The 13,851-nt window shown below is 38.4% G+C and overlaps 1 protein-coding gene across 1 annotated transcript; it reads right to left on the bottom strand.

The window, feature by feature from the left end:
• Positions 1 to 13,300: 13,300 nt before the first annotated feature.
• LOC133815404 (uncharacterized) lies at positions 13,301 to 13,636 on the bottom strand. The gene has a single exon (XM_062248251.1). The coding sequence runs from the start codon at positions 13,634 to 13,636 to the stop codon at positions 13,301 to 13,303; it is 336 nt and encodes a 111-aa protein (XP_062104235.1).
• Between the last annotated feature and the right edge of the window lie 215 nt (positions 13,637 to 13,851).

The following is a 13,851-nucleotide window of genomic DNA, read 5'->3' as shown; positions in this document are numbered from 1 at the left end:
AAGTGAACATCGCAAAGGTGTGTGTGTTATCACCGATTTGTTATCATGAAAAGATGGTTCAATGCCTAGTGCAACCAAATTTTCGACAAATTTTGTGATAATTACACTATAGTAAAGTTCAAGTTGAAAAACACTTTGCTTTATGCACTAATGAAATGACTCCTATAAGAGAGAGTTCTTATTTAATCAAGTGGGGGATATGTTATATTTTAAAATATAATGATTGATTAAATAAGTGTTACAATAGATAACTATTTTATCTAGTGGGGGAATGTTATATTATTTTATAATATAATGTAATATTATATTATATTATAATATAATGTTTTAGATTAAATAAATGTGACAAAGAGTGTCACATATTGTAACATATAATAGAGAGTTACAATATTTAGATATATGAGACATATCCAAATAATGTAACATATTTGGTGTTACAAATTTGTAACTTCCAAATATTACCCTTTATTGTGTAAATTTGGTGTTACACAATATTGAGATGAATTTCATAAAGCCATTTGAGAAATGGTTGTTAGAGATATGATTTTAACCCCAATAATGTGTTTTGGGGGTTACAAAATCATTTGGGAGGGCTTGGAACCATTTGGAAAAACAACACATTTTCAAGTGCTGAAACTGGGCTGTGGCCGCGGCCTGGGGGATTGAAAGCAATGGCCGCGGCCATTGATGTCCCTGGTCGCGGCCACAGGTGCATTTCAGGCCTTTTTTTTTTTCTTCAGTTTTTCCAAAAGTGTTGAACGGTTCCAAAATCCCAAATAACTCCCAAATCTCATTTTTAATTCCATATTAATCCAATTAAACATTGGTAATAGCCATGGGGGTTGTGGAATTTGAAATTCAAAGGGTGTCTCTAAACTCTATAAATAGGAGCTTATAGCTCACTTGAAAGACACAACATTTCTATCCATTAGAGCACTTGGCTAGAAACACCTTGAGGCTTGATTATTCCAAAAAGCATTTCCAAAAATCTGTGAGAGATCCCTTAGTGCTTGAGTTAGGGGGAAATAAGCTTTTGGACAAAGGTTTCAAACCTTGTTCAAGTTGGTAATCCCCAACACTCTTCACTTTGGTTGTGTGAGTGAGAGTTTATTGTTTTTTGTTCTTGTTCTTATTTTCTTCTTTTCTTCTTGCTCTATTTACTTGTACTTTTGTTTAAGAGTTGTAATCCTTTTATTTCCTTGTTCAAACACTTCTAGTGTACTTGTATCTTTTCGTAATAGAGTTGTACTTTCTATTTCTATCATCTTACATCTCCTTCTCCTTTTATTTGTATTTTCAGTTATAGAGTTGTAACACTCTTTTTAATCAATCTATATTTATTTGTAATATTTTTGCATAGAGTTGTATTATCTTACTATTTCCATTGAGGCAAATCTATTTTTTCCTAACACCTGTTGCCTCAGCTGTCGAAGTTCTTCCTCTGTTCGATGCAGTCTGGATCCTAACCCTGGTTTTCATCCTCAGCCCTACTGCCGCGGAGTCTGGCTAATTGTCAAGGCATCTCAACAATATGCCTGCAATCAACGACGCCGCTCATTAGACATGATAGCAACATCCAAAACCACCTCCTAATTAACCTCAACCAACCATAATAGCAATCCACAGTACACAAATAGCACACAACACTCAAGGGGCCATGCCCTTGCATCATGCATATGTTAACACATTCATCATGCTCTATATAAAATAATCAGGCAAACAGGGCACTTAAACACATAATCAAGCATATAATTCAATCATTACCAACCAACCCTGAGTCGAGCTTGTCACTGACAACGAGCGTACATGTTCGGTCAGTCTCCAGGAACCATAAACCTTGTCTCACTCTAATACCAAGTTGTAACGCCATACTTCCTTAGAGCCGTTACAAAGTGAGTTTAAAGCGTGCAATTTACTCGCTAATCGAGGTTTTAGGTTAAAAGTGTAGCTAAACCATATTAAAAGTCATATAATTTGAAAATGTAATCATTCATTGAAAATTATAAAGTGTTATACATTTGGGATCCCAAAATACTATTTAGAAATATTTACAACTCAAAATATGGTTAACGTCGACTAGACGACAAAATTAGGTTTAATACATAACATCTCCCAAAAATACCCCTGGCCGTGGCAGCCAGGCAAGCCAAACATGTACGCACTGCTTCACGCTCTCCGTACTCATGGTTGATCGACATTTCCCTTGCCCTTACCTGCACCATATAGCTCCTGTAAACCGAAGCCCAACAAGAAAACTCCATACAAGCAATCAACATATGCATAATTATCAATCAACATATAACAAAGCCGCCAACAGGCTAAACACATAACGACCATGCCGTCCCTGCACTTTACCAGGCCTTGGATTCGAGGTCTACACCGTGAGGATGTCACAAGCATTCGAGAAGCGTCTCACCCTAGCAACTTGCATTCCGCGTGCTTAACGCTGCTCTCGGACCCTTGCCATACTCGGCCTTTCCGTTCTCGGCCTTCACGGTTCCCTGCCCTTGCCGTACATTTATAGATATGAAACACATAGCATAAACTTAACAAATACAAACATAATTAATAGGACTACGCCCTGCAACACAATCAAATAGGGTCGTGCCCTGCAATACAAACTATAGGGCCACGCCCTGCTCTACGGGTACAACAGTTTTCTTACCTGTGTCCCAAGCTTTCCGAGCAGCGATATCCTGAGCACAATCCCCTAGCCGGAGCCTTGCTGAAAACCTAGTCACAACGTATCAACAACATCCATCTATCGAGTTCTAATCCATTAAATAACTTTGGATTATAACTAGTCTACGGGACCTTGAATTCTATCAATCCGGGTGATAAAATCCATCCTGAGCCTTAACTTTTGGATTCCTGAGCCTAAAACCTTCTCGGAATCCAATAGACCACTAAGTGCCGCGGCCCCAAGGCCCTATGCCGCGACACACCTCAACCAGAAGCCCAGCCTCCTATTTTTGCCTATGCGCGTCGCGGCCCAACCTATAGGGCACCGCAACCCGCCTCTCTTCCTGGCCTCCCTTCTGCTCTAGAGGGCTGCGGCTCACCAAGAACAATGTCGCAGCCCGACCCTTCGAACCCAGTAAAAGCCCCCATTTTCACAATCAAAACCCAGCCAATTTTCCCCAAAACTAATCTAACAACTCAATTTAATCACCACAGTAGTTCTAGAATAGTGCCAGCAACAAAACCTAACAAAAGCTAGCTTAAAACCTCATCAAATCCAAAATTCAATCTTTAACTTCCAAGACTCAAGAAAGCTAAAAACTCAGCCAATAACTATAGAATTTAATGGCTAAAATCACAATTCAAAGCTTACCTTAATCTCTGCTTGAATCCACAAGTTGAAACTGGGCTAATCCTCAAGTTTAGAGCCTCAATTCCTTGCTTAGGCTTTAATGTTTCCCTTGGTAAATTTTAGAGAAAACAAGAGGGAGAGAAAAGGGAGATAGGGTCGATTTAGGAAAAATCTAAGTGTTTCTTATGTTTTGTCTTACTTAACCTAGGTCACTTAAGTTACCTCCAAGGCTTGGGGTACCAAAAACGTCTCCGAGGGAAAAATGGTAAATTTCACCGATATTCCCTCCTAAACGTTCTAACTTCAAATATATCTCCAAATATATTTTCATAACCCGGTAACCCAGTAAAATGTGTAATGCTCGAAATACCCCTTGATTCGCCCTGAGTCGAGTATCGGGTCCCGTTGTGACTTCCTAGCGAAACCGCTCCCTAGGACTGTCTCGGATCATGCATCTTAAATATATCACCACTCACACGTGGTAAAGATCACAATAATCACAAATATTGCATTTATACCCTCAACGATCTAAAATTACAAACATGCCCCTAAAAACCAAATGGGGCCCACAAGCATATTTAATTCACCTAAACATGTATTTCTAATCACATACTCATCAAATTCACACATTACTATAATAAATCACTTATTGCCCTCCAGGCACGCTAATCAAGGCCCTAAACCTTATTAGCAAAAATTGGGACGCTACAGTGGATGTGATTTTCATTTTTTTGGGTGGATCTTGAAACTTGTGAAATTAGAAGGGATTTGATTCCGGGTTAGGTAAGAACAATTGAAGGTGAAGATTGAAGGTAAGAGTAGTGGAGAAGATGATGTGGTTAATAACCAGCGACACAAAGAAATTGGTCACGGAGCTATTAGGGAACAAGTTTGTAGAATGTGTGCTCATCCAAATAGTGGTATTTGGCTGAATATAAGTTGGGGGAAACTGTTTTATTTTGTATTTGTCATTGTACTAGTATGGCTGCTGAAGTAGTGATGGTTTTATAAATGTAATGGGATCATGAATTGTAACAATAACAATGGAATTGAAATAAAAATATGTTGTTTTTTTGTTTGTGAAATTGGTGTGTTTTAATTGACAATTTTATGTTAAATTGTATTGAGCTTACTTAGTTGTATTGGTGAATTTTATAGGGTACATAGTAGCAAATGAATATAAAGAACATAGTTATCAAAATTGAACACCATTCATAATTTCATTTCTGACATAATAACAAAATATAATATTAAGTAGTTTTCAACAAGTTTGAGGTGCTGCCTTTAGTTAGATTAACCATATACATGAAAGTGATATAATTAGTTGGCAATATCTTAAGGGTTGTACCTTATACATAATGTTAAAATTAAGCCAACATGTCAAAACAAACGATATTTCTAGTTCAGTAAAACAAAGTCATGAATCAACAAAAAAGATCCTGCTGCCCAATCTAAGGTTGTTTAGTGGTTGGTGATGTGCTTGAGATGATGAAGCTTGTGTTGCCACTCTTGCATTTTGTTTCACCCTCCTTTTATTTCTTTTAACAGTTTCTGGAACTGGATTTTTCTTTGGTGATCTCCCAATTCATTTTTGTTGAATAGGCTGCAAATAATGGCATTGCATTTAACAAATAAACTATAAACATCATTTGATATCAAACCACCAACCAAATTGAATATAAATATAGAAGAAAATTTACATGTCTATTGCATGATTCTTACAACTACACGGAGATTGATCCTGTTTCCCACAGTTACTGCAAAAGTTTGCCTGGCCAAGTCTTCTAGCTTTTGTGGCATTGGGGGAAGGAGGTTCATCTAGTTCCCTTTTTATTGACTTCTTAGGTCTCCCAGGTAAGATAGAGTCAGTAAGTGGACAAAGTGGATTATGTCTTGGATCTGGCCACTTATCATGTGATGGCATTGGCTCAATCATTACAGAATATTGAGCTATAAGAACCTCTTTCTTGTAAGTAGCATCCACAAAATGCATCACATTTAGATTAGAGCTCCAAATAGCAACCAAGGCATGTGTAAAGCCCTGGATAGCCAAGACAATTATACTATGTATTTTAAATAGTGTTGACTTGTTAATCAAGTCATTTGGATATAAACGTGTAACTAAGGGTAACTAACAGATTAGGGTTTAAAATTTTTGATCATATGAATAGTGATTTTCATTTAAAAGTTTGAGTCTGTACAAAGGATCCTGAAATAAGTGTTTACAAGGCATTTACAACTTCAAAAAAAAGTAATTACAATGTAAGCTGGCTTAAGCAGCAAAATTAAAGTTCGGCTCTACTCCCTGTTGAACCCTCGGTTGTGGCGGTCGAGCAGCTGCAAATGTACACACCGCCCTTAAAGCTCTCCAACTCATAGCTGGTCCAACTTCCCCTTTCCTTACCTGCACCACATAGCACCCGTGAGCCAAGGCTCAAAAAGAAAACTTTAATCAATAGATATAATAAGCAACAAGATATAAACAACAAGCTTAGAAGTAGAAATCTTGCTTAACATAAACACATAGCTCAATTTAAACAGTCAACGAGTTCGACAAGTGCAAACAACACTTATAATTATTTAGGTGGCATTCGGGCTAGCCAAGCGCATATCGCACTCTGGGGTTGCCCTAGCCAAATGGCTTGCATTCCACACGCTTATTGCCATCCCCAGCGCCCTTATGCCGAGCTTTTAGATTAGATATAATCAAACATATATTGCATAACGAACAATCATATGCAGCATATATAAGCATGCCTAACTAGATAATCACAAATACAATCATAGTCATATTTATTAATAGGGGTTGAGCCCCAATTAAAACCAGGGTGCAGTTTTCTTACCTCGAATCCTGAGCAAATAGCGTATGTTGATCCCAAGCACAATTCCTACTCTCGAGCCCTAGTGGTATAACCTAGTCACAATGCAATAACGATACTCATCAATATCTAAACTAATTAAAAGCTTTGAAATTACTTACTAGCCTCCTGGACGTTCAATTGTACTAAACTGGGCAGTAGAATCCTTCCTGAGCCTTTAGGTTTAAGTTCCCGAGCTTAAAAACCCTAATTGGCCAAAAACCCCCATTTGAGGTGCGACGCCTCTCAAAAGCACCGCAACCCTCTACAAGTCAGAGAGCCAAACCCCATAATACCCTAGACACTCGCCATGGTACAACCCACCTAGCCCCGTTGCACTAAGGTGGTTCAGTGAACCACCCTAAGCCTCTGAGTTCATACGGGCCGCAACGCTCCAAGAACAGCATCGCGACGTGACCCCGCGAACCCAGAATTTCCAACATTTTTCCCCGAGTCCAAATCACAAAAATTCACCCCCAAACATGAACTAAAGCCAAAATTAAACCCCTACACCTCAATACTACACTCAGAGCAACACAAACACCTAAAAACTTATCCAAAAACCTCATAGAAACTAAGAATTAAGAAAGAACTTTTAAAACTTTAAAACTCAGAATTTAAAACTTTGCCTTACGCTTAGGGTCAACATAGCTTTTCTGTCTACTCTGTGAGGCGAGCATTCGAGTTTGGATCTTATCAATAGCTTCATTAGTCATCTGAACCATCTCTGGACCCAAATACTTCCTTTCTCCCATGTCATTCAAATGAATGGGTGTCCTACACTTCCTTCCATACAACATCTCATATGGAGCTACTCTAATCGTTGATTGATAGCTGTTATCGTATGAAAACTAAAGCAACGGAAGGTACTTACTCCAAGACTGTGACAGTCAGAATCCCGTGTTCCCCAGGGGGAATGACTGGGTTAATAGCTGTACAACCCCACATCGCCTGGGGAAGATCAAGTGTGATGATTCTAAGATTGTGTAGGTATGGGACTAAACAGTTGAAGATGGCTTAAAAGGATTGATGAGTACTACCTATGCCAACAAAATGCATCTTCTTTTCGGTAGCCCATCACTTGAGAACTCCAAAGTTAAGCGTGCTTGACCTGGACTAGTCTCATAATGGGTGACCTCTTGAGAATTTTTCCCAGGAAGCATGCGAGTGAGGACAAAGCGTGCTGGAAAGACTCGTGTTGGTTTGTAGGGCCAGTCGTCATTCTAGGATGCATCCATAGTGACGTGGGGTGTTAGAAATGGTATCAAAGCCATGACTAGCCGGAAGTGTGGCCGACGGGGACGTCAGACCCCTAAGGGGGGTGATTGTGACAGTCAGAATCCCATGATTCATAGGGGAAAGACTGGGTAAAAAGTTGTGCAATCCCACATCTCTTGGGGAAGATCAAGTGTGACAGAATAGCTGCGCTGTACCTGGGATAGCTGCGTTATTGCTTCACTGAAATTTTTTCTAAAACATAATAGCTGTGTTGTTAATGGAATATTTGAGTTGCGTGAAGACAGAGAGGGTGTATCTCAAGTTCAAAATAGGGCAGTTGTGCTACAATTGAGCACAGCTGCGCTACAATCCATACGATTTGCAAGTTTCAACATTTTTACAAGGGCAAGGAGGTCTTTTCGCACAGAATCATTAGGGCTTTAATAAAAAGAACACTAAGTGAGATTAGGGGGAGATGAGACCGCTAAAGCTCATAAACACACAAAGGAGAAGTCTTGGAGATCAAGCTTGGAACGAGATTGACAACCTAATTCTAGTTTTCTTCTCTTCCTCTTTAATTTTCTATTTTTAATGTTTTCAATTATTATGTTATGGATGCTTTTACTTTTATTTTCAACTATATCTACTTTAGGGTTTTAATGTATTAACTTGAAACCTCTATTATTTAATTAATGCAAGTTTTATGATTTCTTCTTCTATATTGTGATCTATTAAATTTGTTCTTAATGTTTGTAATTGACTGTCATTTGATTGCACGATTTAATGGTTTTAATTCAAGATCTGAAAAGGGAGAGTTAATTCTGGTATTTTTTGATAGACATAGGTTGCATATTGGACGAAAGTACCTGTATGACTTGTGTAGCAATTAGGGTTTTTAATCTTAATGCCTTGTACTGTTGGGGTTTTATGCCCTAATTAAAACCCAAATTCATTGTAATCTCATTTATTATCAATAAAAGAATAGAAATTATTTTTTGACTTGGTCAATCACTTTGCTCACATGTTTGATTTTCATGATTCTTTGTTTAATATAAACTTCTATTAAATCTCGAGCATAGAACTAATCTTATTTATAGTGACGTAATCACAATAGAATATAAATATTATTATATGTTCAAAATAAGTTAGTCCTAAGATTAGTCAATGCACAGGATTTACACTAACTTGCCAATCTACGATATGATCTACTTACACATTATAGTGTTTTGTTCTTTCCAGAACATTAGCAAAGTAGATAAGATCGGATGTATTTAATACATCGGACATGACCGATATTGACAGTTGATAAGATAAGTAAACATACCGTTATTATCTATTCTAGTCATATCATATAGTTGACCATAGGTCAATTCAATCTCAATTCTGAGTAGTTAGTATTCTAACTGATTGTATTATATGAGTTCTTTGACTTGTTCATTACCAGCTTACCCTACGGATTAGTCCATACTTACATCGTGGGAACTCGGTAGTATAATTGAGTGGGAGTGTTAGTCATAGATATGAACATCTATAGCATCTGATGAAGAAGTGAAATGATGGTTTCCTTTTAGTTTGGTTCAAGGTGTTAAATGATAGAGGTCTCATTTCAGTAATTAAATTAGTTTACTGAAATATCATTTACAAGGAACTAAGTGTTTTAAGGATAAAATACAATGAGGGGTAAAACAATATTTTATTCCTATCTCATTGTAGACCATCTATAGAGGATTGAGTGATAATTGTGGTTGCAACAATGGATAATTAATAGCGTATCTATATTTGTTATAGTGCATTCGATGAATTCAAGAGTGCACTTCCGAGTCTATAGTGGAGTCATGAGGAATTAATAAGTTAGTAAATTTATTTGTTAGATTTATGATAACTTATTGGAGCTTGATTTCATAGGCCCATGGTCCCCATTGTACCTTGGATAAAATCATCTAGATAGTCTCAATTAATTTATTTAATTATCAAAGTTGACTAGGTCAATTTTTGATAGTTTCACAAAGTTATGTATTTTTTAGAAGAAAAGATAAATTAGGGCAGATTTATTAATTAAGATAAATTGGTATCTAAATTAATAAATAAGTTTAAATCACTGTTCAAATTATAATTAATTAATTTGATAAAGGATTTAAATAATTATTTAATTAATTAAATCAATAGAAAATAATGCAGGTCTTGATTTTATGTCCAATGGGCTTATAATCAAATGGGAAATTTCATGGGCCTAAAGCCCATGATAATTTCAAAGTAGGGCTGTTAATTGGCTATTATTTTATTGATTTTTAATTAAATTAAATTGCCTAATTGAGTCTATAAAATGAGTGCTTAGAGAGAAGTCAAAACATAAGGTTAATCACTGGATTTCTGATAGTTTTAGATTCTCTCTAAACACAAGTCCTTTTCTAAGCCTCTATGATTATTTTCTCTTCTTCTCTCTGTATCTATCTCATGTGTTGAGAATTGCCCACACTAGTCTAGGTGATTCTAAGGATACTTTGGAAGACTGTGAAGAAAATGTAAGATCGGTTCAGTTTCTTGATAATACTCTGCGACAGAAAGGATACAAGAGTTAGAGAAACTGAAGGAAGGACTCTTTCATTCCGCTGCGTATACTGTAAGTATTCTTATCTTTGTTTCTCTTTGAATTCAATTTTACAAACATGTTGTAGGTTATCTCATATTAATTTGTTTAATATTAGATCTACATGAAAATAAATAAAGATCCTGTATAAGTTTCCCACCATGTACGTGTTAGAATTTATCACAGACATGTAGAAAATTCACATGTAGGTTGAAATTTATATATCCTAATAAGAATATAAATTGTCGGAGTAAACCTGCTACCACGATAGGGAGAAGAATAGTAAAAATTGTGTTGATAACATAGTAGAGCAGATAGTAGATGAAATTAATCGCCCTAAACTAAATCTATTGATATAATATTTTTTTAAAAAATTTTAGTTTATTTTTAGTTTTAATTATTTCTTTACTTTATAAATCAAAGTTTTGCTTGTCGAATAGAACTAGAAAATTAATTTATTTGTAATTAAATAGCAATCCTCGAGGGACGATATCTTGTTTATCACTTTACTACTTGTTTAACGATACGTATACTTGCGTATTCGAATTTACCGAACAAGGGCCCGACCCTTAACTGCTATGTGTACATGAAATGGCATTCTTATTAGCATTGGTACTATATGTTAGTACTATTAGAATGCCTGTTAGCATTGTGGTTTCATATTATTGTTGAATTGTTAACGTTGGACCGTGGGGTGACTTCTAAAAACCTGTTATCATTGCTTGATCAGTCGAGTCATTGATTGCAAATATACTTGGAGTGTTATGCTTCCAAGGCGATCATTTCGACTAGCTGGCACAGAGATCATGGCTATAGATGATAACCAGGGTCAGAAACCTCTGCCAGCCCCTGAGAAGTGGCAACAGATGCTTGCTGATATGAAAGCTAGACTCCAAAGTCAAGAGGAAGAGATTCGTTTATTGAGACAGCAGGTTCCGCCAAGGAACGCCGCACCAAACATGCCACCTGTCGTGGTATGAGCCGTACAATAGCCTGAGATTGAGAACAGGTGGGAGTCGTTGTACGAAAGATTCAAGAAGCAACTTCCTCCAACCTTTGGGGGAGGACCACATCCGCTCAAGGCTGAGTAGTGGATGAGCCTAACTACCTCCATCCTGTATTTTACGAGGGTGGTAGGTAATGATGAGTGGCTTGTGCCACCTTTATGTTCCAGGACGATGCCCGTATATGGTGGGAAGTGGCATCCTAGACTCGAGATGTCTCTATCATGAGTTGGGATGAGTTCAGAGAACTGTTCAACCAGAAGTATTACAATAATGCGGTTAGAGCAGAGAAGGTGAACGAGTTTACTAGTTTGGTGCAAGGAAGTATGACAGTCACTGAGTATGCCCTGAAATTTGAAAGGCTAGCTAAATTTGCACCTGACCTAGTGCCTACAGATGCAACTAGGCAAGACAGATTTGTTCGGGGGTTGAATGCTCTGATAGCCCAGGATGTTCGTATTACATCAGTGACTGGGGAAACTACTTATGCTTAGGTGGTGGAGAAAGCCCTCACAGTTGAGGAGGCAGAGAACAAGATATGGAGGGAGAGTGTTGCATGACGTGATGTTCGGAGGGCAGTGCCTCCATTTGTAGGATCTGGTATGGGCGGAGGCCCTAGTGATCAGAAGAGGAAGACCCCTTACACATTGACCACTACAGGTCCTAATAGGTGGGGCCGGGGTGTCCAGGGCGGTCGCCAAGGCGACAGTGAGACTTGGAGGAGTTAACCAGAGTGTGCCGGGTGCAGGAAGCGTCATCTGGGCGAATGTCGGGTGAAAGCATGCTATTTGTGTGGGGTTGTTGGACATCTCAAGAAAGACTGCCCGAACTTGAAGAAAGAATAACCAAGGAAGGTGGACAGTTTGACTCCATCTTGAGTGTTCGCCTTGACTTAGGCAGAGGCTAAGGCTAGTCCCTCAGTGGTAATAGGTCAGCTTTCTAGTAGTTGCACTCCATATACTGTATTAATTGATGATGGTGCTACACATTCATTTGATTCTAGCAGAGTGATTGATAGATTGTGTAGGCCTTGTGATTATTATACTACGGGTTTTGGGACTTTATTTCATACTGGGGAACTGGTAGTCTCTAGGAGATGGATTTGGTCATTGTCAATTATGGTGGACAATAGGAAACTATCAATGGACTTAATTTAGTTGAGTATGGACGATTTTGACATGATTTTGGGAATGGACTGGCTAGTTAGATATGAGGCGCCTATTGACTGCAAGAAGAAGACAATGACTTTTGAGCCTGAGGGTGAGGACTCCTTCAGTTTTGTTTGCACTGTGCATGGACTTCGCATTCCCATGATATCAACATTGAGGGCTAGAGATCTATTACAAGGAGGTTGTATAGGATTCCTATCCAGCGTGGTGGATACCACTAGGGTCATGCCGGTGGGACCAAAGGAGACCAGGTTGGTGTGTGATTTCTTGGATGTGTTCCCTAAGGGCTTACCGGGACTGCCACCATATCGGGAGATTAAGTTCGTTATTGATTTAACATCAGGTACAAAACCAGTGTCGAGGGCACCGTACATAATGGCCCCGGTAGAGCTGAAGGAGTGAAGGTACAGTTACAAGAATTATTGGATTTGGGATTTATCAGACCTAGCTTCTCACCATGGGGTGCTCCAGTGTTGTTTATGAAGAAGAAGGATGGGACCCTAAATATGTGTATAGATTACAAGGTGTTGCACAAGCTTACTATCAAGAGCAAGTACCCACTACCGAGAATAGACGACCTATTTGACTAATTGCAGGGTAGGACAATATTCTCGAAGATTGATCTTCGATCTGGTTATCACCAGCTGAAGATCAAGGATGAGGATATTTCGAAGATGGCATTTCGCACGAGGTACGGACATTATGAGTTTTTAGTCATGTCATTCGGGTTAACCAATACCCCAAAAACATTTATGGATCTGATGAACAGAGTGTTCAAGGATTATTTGGATCAGTCCGTGATTGTCTTCATCGTGGACATCTTTGTTTACTCTCGTTCAGAGACAGAACATAAGCAGCATCTCCAGCAAGTATTATAGAGATTGAGGGAGAACCAGTTGTATGCCAAGTTTAAGAAGTGCGAATTTTAGCTATCGCATGTGACATTCCTTGGTGACATTTTCAATAGAGGTGGGATTAAGGGGGATCCGGTCAAGGTAAAATTAGTTAGGGTTTGGCCGAGGCCAAGGAACGCCTCGGAGGTTAGGAGTTTCCTTGGGTTGGTAGGGTATTATTGACGATTCATGGAAGGATCCTCTTCAGATCGGTGTCAAGTGGATGACGGACTTGGCTTGATCATAAGGACCACCCAATTAGAGCTTTAACCGCTGTCCATTAACTTTAAAATTCCCCATATTTTTGCTATTGACTTCCACCGCTTCATAAGGAAACACTTTGACTACTGTGAATGGTCCTGACCACCTTGACTTAAGCTTACTTGGGAATAGCTTCAACCTTGAATTGAATAATAATACTTGTTTCCCTAGCTGAAACTCTTTCCGAATAAGATTCTTATCATGCCATGCCTTAGTGCGCTCCTTATAGATCTTGGCATTCTCATAAGCTTCGTTGCGAAATTCCTCCAATTCATTCAACTGCAGCAACCTTTTCTCACCTGTTGATGTCATATCCATATTCAATTGCTTCATAGCCTAATAAGCATGATGTTCTAGTTCTACCCGTAAATGACACGCCTTATCGAAAACCAACCTATATGGAGACATGCCAATAGTAGTCTTAAAAGTTGTTCTATATGCCCAAAGTGCATCATCAAGCTTTTTAGACCAATCCTTGCTTGAGTTTTCACCGTCTTTTCAAGAATACTCTTAACTTCTCTGTTTGAGATTTCTGCTTGGCCATTACT

The sequence above is a fragment of the Humulus lupulus genome, chromosome 1, assembly GCF_963169125.1.
Source record: "Humulus lupulus chromosome 1, drHumLupu1.1, whole genome shotgun sequence".
Taxonomy (NCBI): domain Eukaryota; kingdom Viridiplantae; phylum Streptophyta; class Magnoliopsida; order Rosales; family Cannabaceae; genus Humulus; species Humulus lupulus.
The sequence above is the reverse complement of the archived record's forward strand: the minus strand, read 5'-3'. Positions and strand labels throughout refer to the sequence as shown.

What these genes read in the sequence shown, in the direction of transcription:
- LOC133815404 (XM_062248251.1), bottom strand. Translation starts at nt 13,636, where the DNA reads ATGAAGCAATTGAATATGGATATGACATCAACAGGTGAGAAAAGGTTG.